The 23503-nt window shown below is 40.5% G+C and overlaps 3 protein-coding genes and 1 long non-coding RNA gene across 10 annotated transcripts in view; 2 read left to right on the forward strand and 2 right to left on the reverse strand.

Annotated features, from left to right (window-relative positions):
- The window catches only part of NBEAL1 (neurobeachin like 1), a 157300-nt gene extending 157164 nt beyond the window's left edge, over positions 1–136 (reverse strand). For all 7 annotated transcript variants that reach the window (XM_067548859.1, XM_067548860.1, XM_067548856.1 and 4 more), the window contains exon 1: positions 10–136. The gene's annotated coding sequence lies outside the window, so the exon portion shown is untranslated. The remainder of the gene's footprint in view (positions 1–9) is intronic.
- ICA1L (islet cell autoantigen 1 like) overlaps positions 1–23503 on the forward strand; it is a 427480-nt gene that overhangs the window by 245537 nt on the left and 158440 nt on the right. The window lies entirely within an intron of this gene.
- LOC137153477 (uncharacterized) lies at positions 115–9013 on the forward strand. Its single transcript, XR_010919818.1, has 3 exons — positions 115–241; positions 6660–6794; positions 8759–9013. It is a non-coding gene; the product is annotated as an uncharacterized lncRNA (long non-coding RNA).
- Positions 7545–18536, reverse strand: LOC137153474 (cyclic nucleotide-binding domain-containing protein 2-like). Its single transcript, XM_067548864.1, has 9 exons — positions 18308–18536; positions 15921–16077; positions 15454–15605; positions 14597–14735; positions 12260–12374; positions 11380–11581; positions 9887–10049; positions 8679–8842; positions 7545–8467 (listed from the first exon to the last, which is right to left on the reverse strand). Exons 1-9 carry the CDS (start codon positions 18481–18483, stop codon positions 8125–8127), a joined length of 1611 nt encoding a protein of 536 aa, XP_067404965.1. The 5' UTR covers positions 18484–18536; the 3' UTR covers positions 7545–8124.

Consider the following 23503-nt stretch of genomic DNA (forward strand, 5'->3'; position numbering starts at 1 on the left):
ATTCCTTACCCCAGGCGCAGAGGGAGGGGGCGGCCGGGCGGGGAGCGGCTCCTCTCAGCGCGCAGCCGCTAACGCCGCTGCCCGACACAGCTCGCCTCGGCCTGGGCGCGGGGAGGAGGCCGGGCCCTGCCACGCCACCCCGCCCACATTCCTGCACAGCCGGCTCCTCGCCCCGCCCCGCCCCGCCGGCGGCCTCGGAGAGGAGAGCGAACGCGAGGATATGCGGACATGTTGAGGCCTGGTAGGCGCCCCGTCGGCTTGAGGGGCCTAGGGCAGCCCTGCCCCCGGCGCCAGGAGCGTGCGCCCCCTTCGCTCTGTGGGAGCCAGTCCCCCAGGGAGAAGGGCCTGTCACTGGGAGTCAGTCACTCCTCTAGGCAGCCATCGAGCCTCAACTGGCCCTTGGCATGGGTGTGTCTCTGGTCCCTTCAGGGTCAGCAGGGACCTGCCTCCTAAGCTGGCTGCCTGCAGGGAGAAGGGAGCCAAGGGACAGCGATGTTAACCAATCTCCCCAGCCATCACCTAGTGAATTCTCAGCGGGTGCTGAAGGTGTGCCAGGGGTTCATAAAAATAAGACTTCCCTTGGGTTTTCCAGACTGGCAGCGAGGTGTCATTTTATTACACAACCAATTGATGATTTGGACTGAAGTCTAAACCCATTTTGTTTCACGTAGGCTAGCTGTAAGATGGGAACACTTTGCCATTGTTACTAACCTCTGCTGAATGTGAGTGAACAGGTCCCCTAAAGGCAAAACAATAATACTCTTCTCTCTCCCCCTTCCCCCCAACTCCTCCACTCCAGTATGGTTAGCGGGAGGTTAAAAAGTGTAGTCCCATTGATAGCTTTCATACATTAGCATCCCTTTTTAAAACAAATTTTAAAACATTTTTTAAAATGTAGCTTGGTGCCCATTTGTAGAGGCGAGCTATCAAAAACACTTTATTCCCAGAATTGTGCTGATACAAATTAATACTGCTGATACAAAAACCAAAAGTCATGTCATTGCACTGATGGCGATGTAGGGTTACCAGGATTCCAGTTTATGGACTACAACAGTAATACAAAACATGTTTCCACGTCTTAAACAGTCTCTCCAAAGATTGCTTTGGGGCCATGTTGGACATTATCAGTTAAATATTCTTTCCTTTTTCTACTTTTAGTTTCATTTTAAACTTTTCCTTTTTATTAGAAACACCTCTAAACTCTGATCATCTGAAGGTCATATAACCTGTTGCAATTTGAGAGTATTTTAGCCCCCAATATGACCAAAATTAGAATGGATTTTGGTTCTTGCAATAGTTTGTTGGGTTTTTTTTAAGCCCACAAGACTTTCACTTATTTCCTTTTGCTCTCTCTCATGTCTTTTCTCAAAGTATCAGTCAGTCTTGTGGTAAAGACTTGTGGTAAAGTATGGTAAAGCAGAGCTACTACAAGTTTCAGAAAGAAAGAGACTTTTCTTTACAGTCTTTGCTCTTATCCAACTATTGTTTAGAGAGTTTATTTGATATATAACAATGTAAACAGTAAAAACAACGAGAGTTCTGTAGCATTTTAAAGATTAACAAATTTAATTTCTGAAGGCATAAGCTTTCGTGGGCTGCAACTCACTTCATCAGATGTAAGGAATAGAAATCACATAGGAGGCATATATATATATATACACATATCCAAGGGAAGTAACAAGAATGGGGAAGGTGGATGAAAGCAAAGTCCATTCAGTTAGAGGTAGCTGAACTTTGTGACTTTGTCCTGACCCACAACTACTTCAGATTTGGAGCCAATCTATACCTTCAAGTCAGTAGCACAGCTATAGGCACCTGCATGGTCCCACAGTATGCCAACATTTTTATAGCTGACCTAGAACAACGCTTCCTCAAAACTCGTCACCAAGCACCTCTCCTTTACCTATGCCACATTGATGACATTTTCATCATCTGGACCCATAGGAAAGCGTCCCTTGAAGAATTCCACCGGGATTTCAATAATTTCGACCCCACTATCAACCTCAGCCTGGACCAGTCCACACAAGAAATCCACTTCCTGGACACTACAATACAAATAAATGATGGTCACATTAATACCACCCTATACCGAAAACCGACTGACCGCAATACATATCTTCATGCCTCCAGCTTCCACCCTGGCCACATTACATGATCCATTGTCTACAGCCAGGCCTTAAGGTACAACCAAATTTCCTCCGATCCCTCAGACAAAGACAAACACATACAGGATCTCCATAAAACATTCTTAAAACTACAATACACACCTGGAGAGGTGAAGAAACAAATTGACAGAGCCAGATGGGTACCCAGAAGTCACCTACTACAGGACAGACCCAACAAAGAAAACAACAGAACATCACTGGCCATCACCTACAGTCCCCAGTTAAAATCTCTCCAACACATCATTAAGGATCTACAACCTATCCTAGCAGATGATCCCTCACTCACTCAAGAAGTGGGAGGCAGACCTATCCTTGCTTACAGACAGCCCCCCATCCTGAAGCAAATACCAGCAACCATACACCCTACAAGAAGGCCAATCCAGGAACCTTTCCCTGCAACAAACCCCGTTGCCAGCTCTGCCCACATATCAACTCTAGTGACACCATCACTGGTCCTAACCACATCAGCCACACCATAAGGGGCTCATCATGTACCAGCAATGCCCCTCTGCCATGTACATTGGCCAAACTGGACTGTCACTACGCAAAAGAATAAATGGACACAAATCAGACATAAAAAATAATAACATCCATAAATCAGTTGGAGAACACTTCAGTCTCCCAGAACACTCTGTCACTGACTTGAAAGTTGCCATACTCCTACAAAAAAACTTCAAAAACTGACTTCAAAGAGAAACTGCTGAGCTTGAAATCATCTGCAAACTTGACATAATCAAACTGGGTCTGAATTGGGACTTGGAATGGTTATCTCATTACAAGAAGTAATTGCCACTAATACACATTCTCACCTCGTAATCAATGGTTGTGAATAGGCCTCAACTACACTAACTGAATGGACTTTGCTTTCATCTACCTTCCCCATTATTGTTACTTCCCTTGGATATGTATATACATGCCTCCTATGTGATTTCTGTTCCTTACATCTGCCAAAGTAGGTTGCAGCCCATGAAAGCTTATGCCTGCAGAAATTAAATTTGTTAGTCTTTAAAGTGCTACAGAACTCTCGTTGTTTTTGCTGTATACAGACTAACACAGCTACCCCGCTGGAACTTCTCAATGTAAACAGTGGTATTACTGCAAAAGCCCATGTGACATGCTGTCCTTTAAAAGACAGAAATAGCTTGTTATTTTAGCATATGGTATGGTAACTTGTTTAATTTTCCTGTCACTACATGGTATTTCCGCTAACTGATTAGCAGTCAGGTACCAATCCAGCAAACAATTATAACATGTTCTTGACTACTCAGTGGGTCCGTTCGGGTGTATAAAGTTACACAGATACATACATTTTTGCAGGATAGGAGCCTTATTGTTCAAGTAAAGAGTATTTGTATCAAATATTTGCACTTCAGAATAAGTCTGCCAAATAAAGGCTGTTACGCTACAATAAGATTCCGTAGGGTACCTTACGTTTTGTATTTCTTCACCTTTGTTTACATTTTGCAATTTGAATTCATTGTTACAGATTTTGAATTTATTTTTTTTTGTTTGCATTTTAATTTATTTTTATTGGTAGAAGTAATAAAAGTAAAACGATTTTTATAATTCTTTTTAAATGTAACACTATCACCGTATAACTTTTAACTCAGTGGTTTGCAAATATTACAAAGGCTAGATAGCCCTTATAACCATTTACCGCATACAATAGCATTAGATGAGAGAGAATTTCTCAAATCACTCTCATCTCAGAATGAATGGGAAGACTTATTTTATATTCCTGTCATAAGAAAATTGAGAGCTTGTTTGTACTATCTACTATCACTGCACATCTAATTTTTTTCTTCCAGTTTGCTTGCATTGCCTATTCTCCTCACACAAAACCCAAGGACAGTGCAGTCAAAGGGTTGCAGAGTTAACCCAGCAAAAATTTCAATTAATTTCCCCCCAAAAAAGCACTGTTATATTTAAGGCAATCCTTACATTTATTTCAGTTCACTGGGGCAAGTCAAACTGTTTCTGTGTTTGGATTTTTTGATCCGGAGTACATGTCATGTTTCTTTCTTTTCTTTCATTAGGTTTCCACCTTTACTATGTTTACTTCTGTTCTTTCTCAAATACATAATTTCTGTTACCACATGATGCAAGGTTTTTCAAAAATTTTCTAATAATATGGACCACATTTTAATACAGACATCGTCTGAACAACCTCTTTCTCCTCTAATCTATGACTGCAGGGACCACCTTCCTTCCCAATTAGGATCAGAACATCTCTGTGAAAACTAAAGCAATTGTTTACATAGAAAGTTCATATTAGGGGAATATTTAATTTATTTTAAGCTGTCTTTTATTGTAGTTTAGCAACAGAAATAAGAAGGAACCAACACAGGCAGCAGCTGTTCATGAACCTCTGTTAGGGCCTTATCCTGTATTAAGTGAAGTCAGTGGCAAAACTCTCACTGACTTTAATGGGAGAGGGTCAGGACTTTAGAGAGTATGTTGCAGCTAACTCTGGATTGTATATCTATTTAAAATCTAATAAAACATTTAATCAGAAAACAAAATATGGAAAAATGTGTATATATATATATATATATATATATATATATATATATATGAGATTATCTGTAGTTCTGCTGCCAAATTCATGAATTGGTATTCTCTAGACTAAAGTAAAGGAAACAAGTTTATAGTATTACTACGTTTATGACTCATTTACAATGCAGATCTCAATGATTAGCTGTTTAACATAAAACAAGCAAGATAAGATAGAGCCAACAGCTATGCTGAATGATACAAAGTCTTTATTTGCATAATCTATTGAGTTGGTGATGCTTCATAGAATATATAGTTCTAAGAAAGTCCATTTCTTTTAACATAGCTGTACGTATCCAAGTTTCTTTTCCCTTTTTCTTTATTTAAAGGACATTCACATGAAAATAAGATCTTTGCTTCTCACAAAATGACTGGAATGATTTTGTGCTAACTTGTTTAAAATGAGTGTTACAGAGAAATGACTAATTTTGATCTTTTAAAGAATATATAATGTAGGATTTTTTAAGTTCCCATAGGCTCTGCCTTCTCCTGAGATTTGCTATTTCTCTCATCAGAAGAGGGCAGCAGAAGCTGGCTGAGGTTTGCACAAACAATTTGAAAAGAACTGCTACTAATATCACTGAGGAAGGGGACACCTGCTCAACTTCATACACACACACCCTTTAAAAATCTGGTAGCCTAGGAACCAAGCAGCAGCTCTGACAAATAAAGGCAGCTGGCTGAGCAGGAGAGAGGAGAGGATGCATGAAGAGGAAGGGTTATGCTGGGGAGTTCAGCCAACTGATCCCCCGCTTCCTCTTGTTACTACTTATACAGTGCCTCCTAGCCCTTCTAGAAGCCCTTTCATCTGCTATGGTGAGGGAGAGGAGATAGTGTAGGGCCTGTATAACTCCCTTCCACCATCATTCCCTCAGGACTTGACGTCGTGCACCTGCTAGACGTGGGGGTGGGGACTCCTCCCACGAACACTATATAGTTTACATAGCTATTGTTTGTCAGACAGCTGCTCCCTTGTGCAGTATCTGCTTCCTGGTGATGATATAACAAACTCTCAGCAGAGCATAAAGCATGGGGAAGAATGGGGTCAAAGACACATTTATATATATATAATTTCTTTAAAAACTGGTTATTCATCCAATTTGCCACTCAAACAAAAGTGTTGTAAGTGGTTGGAGTCAACCTTTAAGCATTTTGATGCCTCACTAACTACTAATTCCAGTCCTGGACTCATAATCCATTGTGACATGATTGGTTGCTGTGTAAGTGCTTATGATGTTACAAACAAAGAATTAGGATTTCAAGCTGTGAATAATCAGCAAGAACAAATAAATCCAAAAGAAAGAAAATTCCTGTGTTTTCCTACTCATAGCTTCATAGTAACAAGGAAAGAAATGTTTTAAAATATTTGCAGAGAGGCTTTTGCAGGAGCTGTTCAAGAACTGATGTTTTTGTGCATGAAATGGGTTGCTTGAGGCTTGAGTAATCATGATTGGCAGCACTTGAACATACAAAAGAATTATCATAGCGGATCAGATCAGATCAAGGGTCCCTCTAGACCAGCAAACCGTCTTTGATAGTTGCCAGTACCAGACACTTTGGATTAAACTGCAAATCCTATTCCCCCACCCCAAGGAACAATTATGGAATAACCTTCCCATAAGCAAAATTCTTCCTAACCTCCATCAGTTAGTGGTTAGTTTATGCCCTGAAGCATGAGGATTTATATCCCTTGTATATAAAAAAAGATAATGTCTACTATGTATTGTTCTAATTCTCCATATGACTAGTCTTATTTTGAATCCTATTAAGTTCTTGGCCTCAATACCACCTTGGGGCCAGGAGTTCCTCAGTTTAATTATGCACTGTGTCAAAAAGTATTTCTTTTGTACAGTTCTTAAATTGTTGCTGTCAACAATGGCATACAGGATTGCTCTATTTACTTTCTCTATAATAATCGTTTTATATATCTTTGTATGCTAGGTTTTCAGCTGAGGTATCCAGTATGAAATCTGCTATTTATCCAGAAAACAAATACAGCAAGGAAAAATGAAGCATATACATTTTCACATTTCCTATCAGTGTGACTCAACCCTGTTCTGACGACTTCCTATAGAAGTGAGAACATATTTACTATTCAGGTCTGCTCAGTCTGTGTCTGACTTGATGAGACTGCCAACAAGAATATTCATTTGTGACTGTTTTTGAGCTGTGCACTATGTACTTTAGGGACTAACCTGACACTGACACTTCATTTCACATGAGCAAACAAAATCATATTTTAATTACTTTAGGTTTATTACTAACTGGATTTGAACCAGTAGCCTGGCCTGTACCTGTACTAGAGAACTGAACTATTGGGAATTGAGCTGATAGAATATTTGATTGCTAACTATAGAAGACAGAGTATGAAAATACATATGTACTTTAAAATAAAAATGATCCAATAGTTATTTAGCAAAGAATCACCTGGATTCACACTATGAATAAGTTAGACAAGTTTGGTGCAGTTTCTTTTGTTTTTTGGTTTTGTTTTGGTTTTTTTTAAACAAAACCATCCATTACAACTGCCCAGCATTTCTGAAAATCAGCCCACAATTTCTTCCAGTATCTCATCTTTATGCATATGCTCCTGTCAAATTCTCTGTTGCTTCATTTTTATTTTCTTTATTGTTACGGTGATTCAAGATGTGAGAGACTTCAGTGCTATACTGGATGTTTTTAAGTAGATATCTCTCAGAATTAACTTCCCTCAGACAACAGCATGTCAGAAATACATTAATTGTTCATGCCCAGAACTGGGTCAGCTAACGTGGAGAACTCCAAAGACTACATCAAAGATTTACACAATTGTATTTCATTGAAAACTTTAATATAAACTTTCATCTCCAGTGTTGGAAGCTCAAACTTGTAAAGCTGCATGAATCACATTTCAATAGTTTAAATTTTAAGCCATATTATAAACCTCCCAAACATAATGAAGAACAACAAAGACTACAGCAGTAGCCAATGAACACTTTAAACGTCACATTAGTTATTTCACATGGCTTCCTGATCATCTGAACTCAGAGAGGTGCTAAAATCTTTGTTCAATTTATTTCCATTTGTAATAAATATGTTGTTTAAAATCTGAAAGTATCTTAGGATAAAAAATAAATATCAGAAAATCTTAACTTTGTATAAAAATATCCATCTTGCAGAGAAAAACAAAACAATGAAAATAGGTTTCCTTCTCAAAGCTAATAAAAATGCAGATTATCACTTTTGAGTTCACAGCAGAAATCCAGGGAGGAACATTTACTTGTTAAATAGAAATTGGAGAAAGCTACTTTTTTTAAAAATTCACTTATTTTTGTAACATTCAAATAAAAATTTTGCTGTTTCACTTTTTGGCTTCTCAAGCTGCATGTATGCTGTTGAACTTGCTGGCCTGATTTCCTCTCTCTCACTAGAACAATCCTTTCAAACTGGGCCGTGGTACAGCAATGCCATGAATCAATCTTAGCTCAATATTTGGCAGGCCGTCAGAATCCTTTCCCTGTCCTGTGCTGACAGGGGTAAATCTATGCTGTTGTTGCTGAGTGCCTTTTGGAGGATGACGGTGGGTCGCGGTCAGGTCTAAAATACCTGCTTTATTCACGCTCCAGGAACTATAAATATCTTTCTTGGGCTTTACATGCTGAGGACTTGCCATCATCATGAGTTTCCGCTCCAGTAAAAGATTCACCAGATCTTTCTTGAATATTTTCCAGTGGTTCTGTTCCAGAAAGCTTTGACACAGCTCATCATCACTGAAAAGGATCAAAGACACTTGGTGAACGCCTGGATCCATTTAAGTCAATGGCAAAACTACCATTGACTTCATCAGAGCCAAAATTTCATCCTTGAATTCCAATTAAGTGAAAATGAGTTTGGGTAAATGATGGCCAACCAGCTCTTTTACTTTTTTGAACACTAGTTCATGGGTACATTTCTGTCCCCAGACATATTAATTTCACTTACCTGGGAATAATAGGCTGTAATTTGTGTAATTTCATTATTGTTGTATGATCTGCTAATTCCTCAAACTTCTCCTTTTTCAGACGAATGACCTCAGCTCCCTGACTGATCAAAACCATGCTCCGATTATCTTGCTTATCTTCAGGTAGAAGATGCTGGCTTATCCCCTGTGGGGTAAACAAAAGAATAAAAAAAAGCTATCTGCACATCACCATGTACTCTGGATTGGTGTACCGGTATACATGCATCTGAATATTGTTGTTGTTTATATTGAGTAGGGCAGAATTTGACAGTTAAGGCTTTGTTTTGGGGTTTTTAAAAAAAATAAATATAATTTATGAGGTAGTTTGAGAATTTGTCATTTTGGAAACTCTCTTTCCTGGTATTAGTGATATTTTGTAGAAGGAGATTTTGCAACTGTATAAACATTGTTTAGAAGAGTCAACCAAACAAGTCAGGGAGGTCTCAATTACACATCCCTGCACCAACCTGGATACTAGAGGAAATTCATCTTGAGGAAGAGCAATGGGTATTATCACTTCCTACCCTCTTTGAAGGTTTCTGTCACAGGGGAAACAGATGAAAGTTTCATCTTGGACTCCATGGAATCTCCACCAGCAGAGAATTCTTAGGGAGATAACCCAGGCAAGCAAAGATCACTAAGTCAGGGCATGTCTCCTCCCTGGCTACCTTAATAAGTAGAACACAACAGCCCAGAGTTTGTGATTATGCAGAAACTATCCTCCATAGGATCATTTAGCATCATCCTTCATACTGCACGATAAGTATGAGGTAATACCACAACACTGGTTTTATGTCAATTCTCATGTAAAGTAATACCCGCATGGACTTGAGTTAACAGGAAAGAGCTTTTATGGCAGCCAGCCATGGAAATATTGAGGGTTTTCTGTGATCCACAGACTTGGAGGCTACATATGATTTTTGGGGCCATCAGTTCCCTTCAGCAGTAGCAGAATTTCTCAAAGCATTCCATGTCCTTTGCTCCAGAGAAGTCCTTCACTACAGGACTGATTACTAAATATATGGACCATGGGACACAAAGAGCTGATTTGCACAAGTTCTACTTCATAATATTTGGAGGAACGGGAATTGGTCATTCAGGGTTTATGTGACTGTGAGGTCTGAAGAATTTTTGCTGCTAGATAGGTCACAAACTTATTACAGCAACTTGCCCTTCTGGATGTACTCACCAAGAGCTCCCCTTCATGCACTTCATTGACCCTAGTGTAAATTGCTGTGGCAACAGCAATAGGTATCTCTCCATGTGGTGTGAGAACAGTTAGCTTCTTCCGGAACAACCCTGATATTTCTTTCTGAATGACTTCGTTCTCATCATCACTGAAGTCGTCATATCTACAAAAATGTTAACTTATTTTGAACCACTCTTTACAGGAATTTATTGTGACATGATCGCAAGCAATGTAATTGTTTTTCACATCTAACAAGCCAGCAGGATTAGAAATTAAACACCTTTGTTATTTAATACATTCAAATCCACTTCTTTGCTCCTTGATTTCTCTGCTAGCTTTGACACAAATGAGAGTTCTCTCCTCCTTCATACCTTCTTTTTTTCAAGGTGACTTGGTACATTCTTGCTTTTCTTCTTATCCTTACAAGTATTCCCTTTTCCGTTTGAGTCCCCAAGAGCTCTGCATTCCCTCTTCTCATTCTAGACTCTCTCTCTGGGTAACTTCATTCAGTCACATAGCTTCAACTGCTACCTGTATGGTAACAGCTCCCTAATCTACCTCTCTGCTCCCAACTTTCTCCCTTCAGCACAGTCAAGGATCTCCACCTAACTATCTCCTGGATGTCTGACCACCACACTAAACATGTCTGAAAGGAAACTTATTCGCTACTTGAAACCCATCCCCCCTTTTCTGTCACTGTCAACCGCATCACAACTACTATTCCTCTTTTCCTTTTTTCTACATAGCCAGTTCATATACACTCAGGCAACATGTATGTCTGAAACTCTAGTTTTTTGTACAAGTCTCTTCTCAATGAAACACAGTGTAGTTTATATATAAGAGGTGGGTGACATTTTTTTCTTTGTAAAAGCTGTTCTGTACATGCAACATTGGGCCTGATTTTCATCTAATTTTACATCAATGTAATTCCATTCTTTTCAATAGAATTGCACTAACATAAGCGGAACTGATCAAAAATTAAAACCTATGTTTGTGATAATTTTTTTAATTGATTTCACTTTGCCAGTGTTCAGAATTGACCCATCTTTCTTTTTTTTCATTTCACAATTCCCCCAATATTTTTATCATGACATTTTTATTATTGACTTTTTGTTGCAGTAAACAAAAACATTTGCAATAATTCTGATAATATTTTTAGATAAACATTTCCAAAGTTAAAACAGCACAAAAAATTCAAAAACAAGAAAAAATCAACAACATTCATAATTTTTCACAAAAACGCTTTTGAAAAAGACAATTTCCCCCTTCCCTCCCCCCCCCAAAAAAAGTCATTCAAGTGCCTTTGGCCAGCTCTAACCATTAGTGAGAGAAGAAGCAGGTCCATATATATCCATTATATGGATCTCAGAAATACTTTGGCAAGCATACCTTCATTTATTTATTTAGAGTCCTGGTATAGAAACCAAGCCTGGGACATCTACTGTTATTGCCCTGGATCAATAATCTATGGAAGGACCTGTAACTCATCCTACCTTTTACTGTCACCTCTGTCCTGTTTTTCCAGCTTTCTGTGTGTATTTTTATATTTCCTATTTAAAGGCAGGTAATGCCTTTCAAAATTTTCATCCCTCTGATGATTAAAAGGTGGGACATACATCGATTTCAGATTACTCAGATCCTGCACGGGAAAGGACTTCCACATAAAATTATTGAATCTTTTTCTGCCTGTGATGCCTGCAAAGAAAGTAAACGAAAACTCCTTTATAACTAGTCAAAGCTAAATTATTTACTAAGATCCCAATTCTGTAAGGTGATCTAATGCATAGGTCCTTATACCTGCATGGAGTTCTGCTGAAGTTAATAGGACATGGTGTGGGCACAAGCATGGGCAGCTCTCTTTGAAGGATTGAGACCTTGCATGCTATTTAATTATGAAATGATTATAAGACCCTGCTCACCGATGGAGCTCCCAGGCTAGAGGTCAATGACACCAGTGTATTATCAACTCCCCAGCAAAGGCACTGGTATAACTTTAAAAAAAACCAAACCCAATTCTTTCCTAACAGAAATTCCAGTATGGGCGGTGAGAAAACAAGGCTTTGATCAATTGTGTTGTGTGCCTTGGAAGTATCTGTAACCCTGAAAAGCATAAGATTAGGACTAGATGCTGTTTTGTGAGCATCTGTGACTCCCCGTTCTTCCTTTCCCATTGCTGAGTCTAACTTGGCCCGTGATATACAGGAGGTCAGATTAGATAATGATGGTCCCTTCTGGTTTTAAAATCTATGAAATTATAACAAAAAATACAGATAAGAATAACACAAAGTTATGAGTCACTAACTACTAAGCTACAGTAGCTGGTAACGCTGAAGTTTTCCAAATTATATATGTCTGGAAATCAGTGTAACATACCAGTCTCCATAGAGTAATAAGGACTGAGTTTGGGAAAATCCATTTGCTGACTGATCCACTTGTGATAGGATGGGCAAGTGGTGAGATCAACCAGTCGTAAAACTTCACATTTCCCCTAATAAAAACAGATTGGCAGAATAAAGTTAACACTGCAGCACTGCCTCTGACTTGCTCTGTGGCTTGGGCAAGCCATTGCCTAGTGCCTTGATTTCCCCACTTGTAAAATGAAGATGATGCTATCTACTTTGTAAAGCACTTTTAGATCCATGAGCGAAGAGTACAAAGAGTTAGGTATTATTATATTAGCCATAGACTACCATTCAGTAATAATACTTAACAGTTGTGGAATTTTAGGTCTTAAAACTGCTGTGCAAGCATTGATTAAATAATCCTTGCAATATCCACTGAGGTAGGTAGAGTAGTAAGTATTTTTCTCCTTTTACAAATGGAGAAACTGAGACACAGAAAAGCTATGTGGCCCTGGAAAAATTACCTATTAATTCACTGACAGTACCAGGATTAGAGCCTAATTCCCAGCCCATACTCAGTCCATCAGACAACAATGCCTCTCAGAAGTACTTAATAATCCCATCTCTAGAAAGGTGTCTTTTTCCTACACAGATTATTGTTCTGTCCATACTGTAAATTATCTCAGATATAGCAAGCAAATCTGCTCTAAGCAAATTAGGAACCAATCAGACAACCCTAATTCAAATAAGCAGTTCCACTGAGGACAGTAGGACTCTTGTGTAAGTAGAGAACACTCGCAGTCAGAAGGTTTTTATTACTGGGAATTTTCCCATCAACTTCAATGGGCTTCAAATAAGCCTTCATAATACAGCTGTTCAGCAGTAATACATTTAATTAGGGCAACGGGGCCTCTGGGACCTAGAATGGCCTTCCAAATTATTTTTGTGTTGCCAAGTGACAATATATTTACACTGAATATAAAACAAGTGTCCAAACCTCACCATCTCAAAATGGTTAGTGCATGTAAATGCTAAAAATATACCAATTATTATATTTTATTCTGGATGAGCACAATGACTTTGAGCAAAACATCCACTGCTGTATCACTTTGTTCTGCATAATTTTATTGGCATCAAGTTGGTGTATCAAACTGGTGCACCACTGTACTAAATATTTCAGAGTCTAAAAGCATGCTAGGCACTAGTCAGGAACAAGTTAAAAAAATTCCCTCTCCCACAAGCTTATAAGATATATTCAGACATGACAACAAATGAGGGTCAAAAAGTGACAAAAAAGGAAGGGGAGGTAAATAGGAAAAAATAAGGGTTATGCTAAATGGATGACATTGCACCTCAGTATCTCTCTAGGTTTTAAACTCACTTTTAATAGGCAACTTGGCAGAATTTATTTGAATTTAATTAAAATTCCATAAATCCTATTACACCTGAAAGTTAGCAGGGAACTTTTTGTATGACTATAAGTAATTTAAGTACCTGTTCCCTTAAGAAACTATGGTCCCCATCCTTTGAAATTACATTTGTTTCTGTCTGCTTACCTATCTCAGGTATTTCTATTGCAGCCAATTTTCTGGTACCAAGGTGTTGACATCTATATTCGTACATACAAGTGCTTTCATCAAGACAACAGAAATTAATCCATTCCAAAGGCAAGAGGCAAGAACAGGTAAAGTATTCATGGCAAAATAGTTTTCTTTCCTCTATCATGTTTTGATAATTACCATTAATTAATATTTGTTTAGCACTTAAAATGATCTAGGTGCTTTACAGAACTTCTGGGAGACTTAGGGTATGTCTACACTGAAATTAGACACCCGCAGCTAGCTCGTGCCAGGTGACTCAGGCTCATGGAGCTCTCGCTGTTTAAATGCGGTGCAGACGTTCAGTCTGCAGCTGAGCTCTGGGACCCTCCCACCTTGCAGGGTCCTAGAGCCCAGGCTTCCGCCTGAGCCTGAACATCTATACCACAATTAAACAGCTCCTTAGCCCAAGCCGTGCAAACCTGAATCAGCTGCAATGGGCCTAACTGCACTGTAAACATACCCTATGTCCATCTATGAAGAGTTTATGGTTGACAGGTCAGATTCCAACAGCCTTATTCATGTCGAAAAGTAACTTACACTGCACAAAATCAGTGGGATTACTGGTGAAATAAGGTACTACACAGTGTGAGCAAAGGTGTCAGAATCTGGCCCTACATAAAGACATGATACAATCAGCAGAAACAAGAAACACCAGGGGGATGTATCTGGAGAAGTGCTTCACTCTCCACTTTTACCTCTACTAGCCTCTGGTCACTGTTTTAGTCTAATGGTCCAAGATGAACTGTAGTGGGATGGACGGATCATACCTTAGTAATGAATATTATGCTGGCTGACTCCGTGATGTCCCTGACTATCACCTGTCCATAGTGAAACTTCTCTGTTTTGCAGTAATTAGCAACTTTCTCTACTGAGTACTCAGGCCATGTTGCAAAGAGATCTAGACCTCTGAAAAAGAAACAATACAGACATCTTTTCATATGACCACTTAATTCCAACATGAGGATTCAAGGAAAAACTTATTTCACTGAGGAAAATTTGATCTTTTTATGGTTGCAATTGATGGGAGGGAGGTGCTTTTTCTGGCTTAGGTACTGATTCTGCAAGTTACACCTGGCAGGCAGACCCCTGCGCGTTCACGCATCTGTGGAGCCCCAGTAACTTGACTTAGATTATTCTAAGCTTATTTATAGAGTGGATATAAAAAGCAGGATTATGTTTATTAGAATAGAATAAAAGCAAAAACATCCTTATGTTCATGAACTTCAGCAGACTTTAGTGCTCTATGCATTCATTACAATGCGAATGTGGCTGTCTCCCTCCTATTTCTTTCAAGGTATAATGAAAAATGTGCATATCACAAAATTTCTTCAGTACAGCTGTATATAAGGCTCTGTACTATATTAGATCAAGCTGTAGAACTGTAACAGCCACAAAGGAAAAGCATCAATTAATCCATGTCCCCCTAGAAGGACTGTTGCTTCATTTTCAGTAATATACTCAGTGAGGGTAGGAAAATATAGCCTACTAGAGAGGTTACCACATTGTTTGGGCACTTATTGGTAGAATTAGAATAGCTCATACTATACTTAAACAGCTAAACAATTCAGCAAGTAAAAAAGAAGTGGCAGATGCAGGAGTGAGTGATCTCAGTGGAAGAAATTACTTGAAGAAGCTGAAACGATACTGAAATTCTTTCTGAAGCTCCTCATCTAATTTATTAGCAAAAAAGTCCTCTTTATCCACCACTAATAGTTCTGTTTCCTCCATACAGACAACTGTAGCAATTCGCCGCCTATCCTTTAAAAGAGCAACTTCCTATAATACAGAGAAAAAGGAAAAACTGAGTTAGTACTGTAAATTCATCTTCCAACTTTATACTCCAAATATTGACCTTACTGGAGGACATTATATAGACATCTAGTCTAGCACCCTGTAGAAGGTGGTTATGGGATAACCTGCCCCCAGAGAAAGTTTCCTCCTAGCCCCCAATAGTTAGCTTAGCATAAGGCTTGAAGCATGAGAGTTTATCTTCCTTCCAAAACTCTTGGTTATTTATTTTACTGTTTAGTAAACATACAGCTCCCCTCCCATACTGGGACTAACAGGAGTTTTACTATAAATACCACTCACTCCAAATCCAGCACCTTTCCGAAGCAAAGTTGGATCCGGGTCAGTAAAGGCACTACTCCCATCCTCATCTTCAGTAATGGCAACAGTACCAAAGTAGATGAAGTAGAAACTGTTGCCACAGTGCCCCTTCTTTATGATGACTCTCCTGCGTCCAAACCTGGAAAACAGGAACACTGATTCCGTTCCCACCTAGCAGAAACAGGCCTGAACTGGAACTTATGAGTTGTGAGAGAAGTGGAGCCCAACTCCTTCCACCACCACACCATTATTAGAAACATATATAATTAAAACTTTTATAACACAGTCTAGCAATGAAATAAAACCACCATAATGTATGTAACAATGATGCCTACTGTGAGGGAACTCATTATTTAACAATGAAACACTGATTACTATATAGAAGAATTCACTATACAGAGGAAACTTCTGTGTTCTTCTAGGTGGGAGAAAAGAGTGATGGCCAAAAGAGGGAGAAGTAGCAAATGAAGCTAGAAGCAAAAAGCATTAGACTGATATTTTCGAAAGGCACTGCAGTGCTATGGTAAAGGTGAGATGCAGGAGTCACTGGGGCAAATTCAGTGGTCTGTGTTATTCCAGAGGACAGACTAGATCATCATAACAGTCCCTTCTGGCCTTAAATTCTTAAATAAAGGCCATCATAATACTGTCAACACTCAAAGACATCATTCAGAAATAAAACACGTGGTGCCCCACTCCACAGCTCAGCACTTGTGCTGTGAAGATAGTCCTTGGCCCCAAAGCCCTACCTGGCTAGGGGATGGTCAGGCAGGAGAAGATGGCTTTCTTCGGCCCCAAAGAGCCCTTGCTGGCAAGAGAGCTGGCCCCTAATTTCTGCTGCCAAATCTCCTCCAACTGGAGAGGTGGGGGGACATCATCCAAGAAGGGACTGGGTGAGCTGCAGGAGAGGGCAGTTGCTGCACTGCAGGAAGCCCAAAGGGAGTGGAAGCTCAGGATCAGGCCCAAGGAGCAGCCTGCACCATATATAAGAATCAACCACTACCCAATGGAGGGGCCATTGAGACTCTTTGTGACTGTTTGAGGTAGAGCTCCTTTTAGGCATCTTGGAGTTGTGCCATTCTCCCATGGACTAGCGCTTTTTGCATGACACGGGGGCTTTCTACATGCTAACAGAGGCATTGGGATTGATCTGTGCATTGGAGTGATTCCTGGATGAATTCCTGCCTCCTCAAAATCTGGAACAACCTAGCAGAGAGGGAAGCCTCCACCACAAATATATACCAAAGGCCAAGCTCAGAGGTAGGTGTGCACAGGAAGAGGGGCAGGCAAGCAGGGCTCAAGAGTTGCACCCACTCAAAGCTAGTGACCCTCATGGAGTGCACACTTAGCTCAAGAGCCCCAGAGAATGATTTCCAGTGAGGGTCATGGGACATCGTTAACACATTCAGTATGTGTTGCAATGCACTCCCTGATCTGGACACCGCATGCTTTGTGGAGATCACACTCTTCTACTCCTGGCAGGAATAAATTCGGGTTAGAGAGGGTAGTTCTACAAGGGAACAACATTAATGCTGCTTCTGTTTTTGCACCATTAACATACCCTCTTTAATGCCACACACATGAACAGAGTCTGAATGCGACCCTTTAAGAGAGAAAGGCAAGAAGGACCAAAGAGCAAGAAGTGGGAGACATAAGAAAATTTAATCTGGAGAAGCTCCTAACATGAAATTTTTGGTTGAGATTTCAAAGTTCCCTAAGGGATTGGATACCCAATTCCTACTAATAATTATAAGAATTGAATGTCCAAATTCTTTAAGCAGTGTTGAAAAATCTCACTCTAGGGCAGTGTTTCTCAATTAAATTTGGCCACGGAACCCTTTTGAACTTGTTAAATAATTGCGGAACCCCCCAAACTCTTAACAGTATTTTTACATATGGGGCCAAAAAAAAATGTCGAAATAAGCAAATTATATACAAACAACTAGCTCAGCATTTCTCATTTAAATATAAATTAAATTACACTTACACTCGATACCCTCCGCCGAAAAATCCGGGACATCTTCCCTTTTTCGGCGGCGCGGAGAACAGCTGCTCTCGGCGGCAGCGCAGAGAACAGCTGCTCGCGGAACCCTGTTAGGGTTCCGCAGAACACCAATTGAGAAACACTGCTCTAGGGTGTAAGAGACAGATCAATATGTCACTGACTGTACAGAGTAAATTAGATAAAGACAGCAAAAACACAAAGGCATAATTCAGGATAATGTACATTCAATAGACACAATAGATGGAGAGTTATCAGTGTAATTGTTCTAATTTTTGGCTAAAAGTTATCATTTAAAAGCTTGAAATATGTACAATTCTAAAAATTGCTTTAAAGAACCATTACAACTCCCCACAAGATCATTTACCGTTCAAAGCGAATCACTTTAGCAAGAAGTAGCTGCAGATTCAGGCTATATTTTCGGTAGCTTTCCACAAACTGCAAGCAGCTTTGTAACAGTTTCATTTCCTTTTCAGTTCTCCATTCTGGTTTCTTCTTGGTTATCTGGATTGCCCTGAGGGGAAAGTGATCCTGACAAAACATCACATACCCATTAAATTAAGAGTCTCAAATGAAAAAAAGACCAAGGGGAAGAACTTGCACCCCAGAAGACTGAGCAGTGTCATCTTACAGAGATGTAATTGAACTAGTCCCAAATTGTCTGTTTTCCATTTCAGTGAAGGCTCAGCCATGTGTGTCCAGAAACCAATTTATGTGCTCCAGTGTAAAGTTCAAGCACAGAAAAGGAAAACCATAGTTTACAGTGGCTGAGAAGCTATCGCTGCCCTTACAGCTACTACTCTTGGCTAAACAAAGTTTGTTTCTGATTAAAATGCTTGTGTTTGTGTCATAGTCTTAAATTCTACGTATCTGTAAATGTTGTGAAATGGTTTCTTTGAAAATATTCAGAACAACATGTCAAATGACAGGTTTAACAGATGAACAATTGAAATGCCCTTGCATGACAGGAGTTAGTTTCCCATTGTGTTTACTGGAACACACAAATTCCTGCTCCACTCCCATGGGGACCCTTAAAATATTTCAGGGTCTTACACTGTAGATAGAAGGAGACCTGGCTGTAAAACAAGAGAAAGTGCACTCAGACCTTTCTGATCTTGAACTCATTGTGGTCGAAGGACAGTTTCAGTTTGGTATATTTCTTGTCCTGAATAAAAGAAGGGTAGGGAAAAGGGAGAGGCATTGATTACATTAGAAATGTCACAGAGCTAGTGAAATACACAAACATTTCAATAACAAGGCAAGCTTCTGTAAAACTATTGTACAAATATATTTTAACTTTAATTCACCTCTTCAATAAAAAAAATACTAGACAGGATATAAATTAAAAGTCCATCAGATTTACTAAAAAAAAATATTTATATTAAAATATACATATTGGGCAATGCAGAATCAAAAGAATGTCACTGGTCCCTAGAACTGGGCCTTCTCTGTGTCGGCAACTAGTTAGGCTTTGAGGTTAATGCTCACAGAGGCCTGGGTAACAGGCACATTTGAACAGCACACAGTGAGAAATCATTATAAAAAAGGAAGAGGATGATTTTATTCTATGTTGTAAAATCCCTTACTTCTTCCATACCAAAGGTCAGGGATTCCTGGGCAGTCATATCAATGAACTGAAATCCCCTGAACCCCATCAGTCCCTGCCGGAATATCTTGCACACCCTGTTCATGACTATGATATCCAAAGCAAGCCTGTAGAAAGTCTTAAAAGAACAAGCACAGGAAATCATTAAGTCCAAATTAAAGTTTAATCATTTCTATTTATAATGGAAGGCAGCATGGTCTAGGTGCTAGACTGGGCACTGGAAGACCTGGGCTCTGTTCTCGGCTCTGCCACTGCCCTGTTTTGTAACTTTAGGCAAGACACTTCACTTCTCTGTGGTTCTGTTTCCCCTCCCCACCTTTTGTCTGTCTTACCCATTTAGATTGTAAGCTCTTTGGGGTAGACACCGTCTCTCATTATGTGTGTCCCTAGCACATAGCCCCATGGGGCCCTGATCTGAGTTAGAACCACGAAGTGCCACTGAAATACAAATAATAACCATTATCATTCAACTTAACTAAGGCCTTATCTGCACTGGTGGCAGTGTCTGCTGCCACAGTGTACAGCCTTTCCCCACTGCCTCCTCCTTGCCAGAGCCTTACACTGTGGCAGCGAAAGGCTCCGGCAGCAGGGAGGCAGCAGGACACAACACTGCTAAAAATAGCAGCATAGATGGAGGAGGCAATGCTTAAGCAGGTAGACAGCAATGTAGGTTACGTACTCTATGGTTCAGGCTTGTCGTTACGCTACTCGGCTAAGTGGAGCCTCACCTTCTACAGTGCTGTTTATACCCTTGCTAGGTGGACATGCAGTTTATTTACTCTATATGCCGCCGTAAGCGTAGACATAGCCTCAAGAGCAGAACTACAGATCCAGTTCAATTGTACTTTATTGGCATGAGACGCTGTGCAACTACTGCCATAGTGTAAAAGACACAGACCCCATCAGTGCCTTTGGAATCGTGACTATAAGATTAGATCTGAAGATCCATTATTGGTATGTTTTACTCTCCATTGCATTCATACCCGGTACCTCAAAATTAAGTGATCGCAATGCAACTAAGAGATTTTCCTCCTCCTTCAAGCAAGTCTTGTCATTCTGCATTAGAAGAGGGCTTGGGGAGAGGGAGAAATTTAATTAGCTTAGACTAATGTGTAGTTTAACAGTTACAGAATGGAAGGTTGTGCTATGTTAGCTGTCAATAAGGTAGGAGGATGACCAGCAACCAATCACCTCACCCCATTGGGAACAAAAAGTCTCCTTAAACTCTCCTTAGCGAAAAGAGTCATTCCAAGAACATAGAGAAACCCGATTAGCCCAACTCTTGCTGAGTGTTCACAACCACCTTGTAAGCAGAGCACTAACGACACTTTATGGAAGACGCATTTGAAATATGACAGACATTGCTCAGTAATCTGAACTGTAAACACTTCCATGAATTCCAACCCATTTCATTAAAAAGAAAAAATAGATCTTGACTACTGGCTTCCCAAAACACACACAAAAAACAACTATTATCTCTCTCTCTCCTAAGTTCACTAAATATAATTTGATTAGAAAGCTAGGCAACCTATACCATAAACCCAAATATCTAGTTATTTTTAATATAAAAGTTTAAATTAAAAGCAGCAGTGGATCCTAGATGCAAAGATAGTGAGGGCTCAGGATAGAGGAGGTATTGGATCAGCAGCTTGTCTTTATATAAAACCAAAACTGTCAACTTGGAAGGGATATCATCCCCTCTGCTTCAGGGCTTAAGCTTTCCTTAAGTTATTGGGGGTTAGGAAGAAACCTTCCCGGGGGCAGGTTATCCCATAACTGCCTATTGCAGGGATTCTTGCACTTTCCTCTGAAGCATCTAGTATAGCCAACTTTTGGTGGTGGTATATGAAATTAGATGGACTACTGATCTAATCCAGTTTGTTCCTAACTCTGCCAGCAACTGGTTAGGCTTTGAGGTGAATGCTCACAGAGGCCTGGGTAACAGGCACATTTGAACAGAACACAGTGAGAAATCATTATAAAAAAGGAAGAGGATGAGAGTTCCCCTCTACGACAGGAAAGCCCTGAGCTTTTGCCTTAAGGCAGCATTCAGTCCCCTTTGCATTGACGCAGATGAGGATGTGGCCCTAAGGGTTAAATGTCTGTTAATCTTTCTGGATAGGTAACATTACTGTTTGTGTTCATCCTTCTCGGGGGCCCTTGGAAAACACATCTCCATTGATTTATTTAGAGTGAATATACTGCCTGAGAAAGGTGCTGAAGGCGAAGTCAACTATTTTACTCAAAACAAAGTAACAGGAATAACAGTTTATATTTCCAGAAAAAAAGCTGACAAGACATTGAAGTTTCTGCAGGGGAAAAGATCATACCTTCATTCTTCTTCGCTGGTTAGTTCTATCTAGCTCAGAACCTACAAATCAGGAATAATGCAGCTTGTTTTAAAAACAATGCCTTTAACACTCATTTAATCAGATCTCAACATGTGCTGTTGTAAACAGATAATTATTTCTGATGGGATATTTGTGGCAGTTTATTCTGGGCTCAGGAAGCTTTGACTAGAGTGGGAGGGCAAATAGTTGTTTCCTTAGCAGAGAGCCTATAAAAAACAGAGCAGTTGCAGGAGCAGCCCCAGATTCCAACACTACATGATAGAGAAGTGGACAGACTGTCTAGTCTCCTGAACAGATTGCCTGTTGGATGGGTGTCGGGGAAGGAGCATGCCATAGTTTAGCAGCAGATGGGGAAGAAGGCAGGCAGCTATCACGCAAGTGTAGTGAAGAGCTGCAGGTTATGAAAGATATGGGGACAGAGCAGTTTCTCAATTCATTGCCAAGACCACCAGTCACTGGCCCGGGAGGAACATCAGTTTAATCTATTCTAGGCATGGGGCAGAAGAAAGAAGCAGAGGGATGAAGAGAGCTGCCCAAATCTGAGACAGATCCATACTGCTGCCCCCTCTCTCCCGACAACTGCAAAGGTGTTATGTTGCTGTAAGACCAAGTAGCTCCGTGCAAGTTATCTGCCTTTCATTCCTCTTTGCCTGTGATGGTCCTTGTTGTGGGGTGGGAGTCCCTGAGACGGGGGGAAAAACACAAGTTGAGCAAAGAAACCATCAACCATGAAGGAGGGAGGAAAAAATGAGAAAGAGAGAAAGAACACACCAGGAAAGAAAATGAATGGAAATCGATACACACAGGCAACCCTACCAGGATCTAGCAAGAGCAGCACCCACTAACCCCTCCCACTGGGCAGATTTCAACAGCAGCAGACTGGGAACAACTGGGGTAGGCAGGTGTGTGACTGGTGGGCTTGGCACTGATAAGGGGGCAAACAGAAGGAACACGGACCTGCAGGGCTTGGATGGAGAGTATGTGCATTTGGGATAGGAAGAGCTGAGGCTGTAGGACTAGGGAGCTTTTAAGCAGAGCTATAGACTAGTGGGAGATATTATGGCTGGGAAACGAGGTGTTGTTTCCTGATAAAGCTGAGGGGGGAAGAGGCATCTCTCTTCTGGGTCATTGGCTTTGAGCAGGGATTTTCTTTCCCACGCTACAAGATGGAGGGTGCACATCAGCCTGGGGAACAGAGTTTATTTGTCCCTGGTACTGACCAAACCAGGAATAGAGCTGCAGGTCTGTGGGAAATGAAGAGCGTCTTGTCTTGTACATGGTGGCGGCTCCCCAGAGCAACCCTTGCCTGCTACAGCCACAGATTCCGCAGCCATGTCAGGCCTTTGTGACAGGTTCAGAATCCACCTACAGAACTATGGAACCCTATGGAGAAACCCCAATGCACCCCTCACTGACACCCCACTCAGGGAAACTTACTCCTCCTCCTTACGGTGGCTCATCCACCACTAGATGGAACACCCTACACCAGCTCATTCCTCTCCAGGGACCCCAGTCCTCAAACACCTCCCACGTTTCTCCCCATGAACACCCCCTATACACATACTCCTCTCCAGGGAAACCCACCCTCCCAGAATAGCTTTCATGC

This window comes from Emydura macquarii, unplaced genomic scaffold (genome assembly GCF_026122565.2).
Source record: "Emydura macquarii macquarii isolate MOO-44397 ecotype Brisbane River unplaced genomic scaffold, CSIRO-AGI_Emac_v2 contig_1253, whole genome shotgun sequence".
Classification (NCBI taxonomy): Eukaryota; Metazoa; Chordata; order Testudines; family Chelidae; genus Emydura; species Emydura macquarii.

Coding starts and splice junctions, on each gene's coding strand:
- LOC137153474 (XM_067548864.1), bottom strand. CDS start 18,483: ATGTTTTGTCAGGATCACTTTCCCCTCAGGGCAATCCAGATAACCAAG. Junction 15,606..15,920: donor GGAAAGGTGCTGGATTTGGA/GTGAGTGGTATT, acceptor TCTGTATTATAG/GAAGTTGCTCTTTTAAAGGA. Junction 14,736..15,453: donor TATCGTTTCAGCTTCTTCAA/GTAATTTCTTCC, acceptor TTTCTTTTTCAG/AGGTCTAGATCTCTTTGCAA.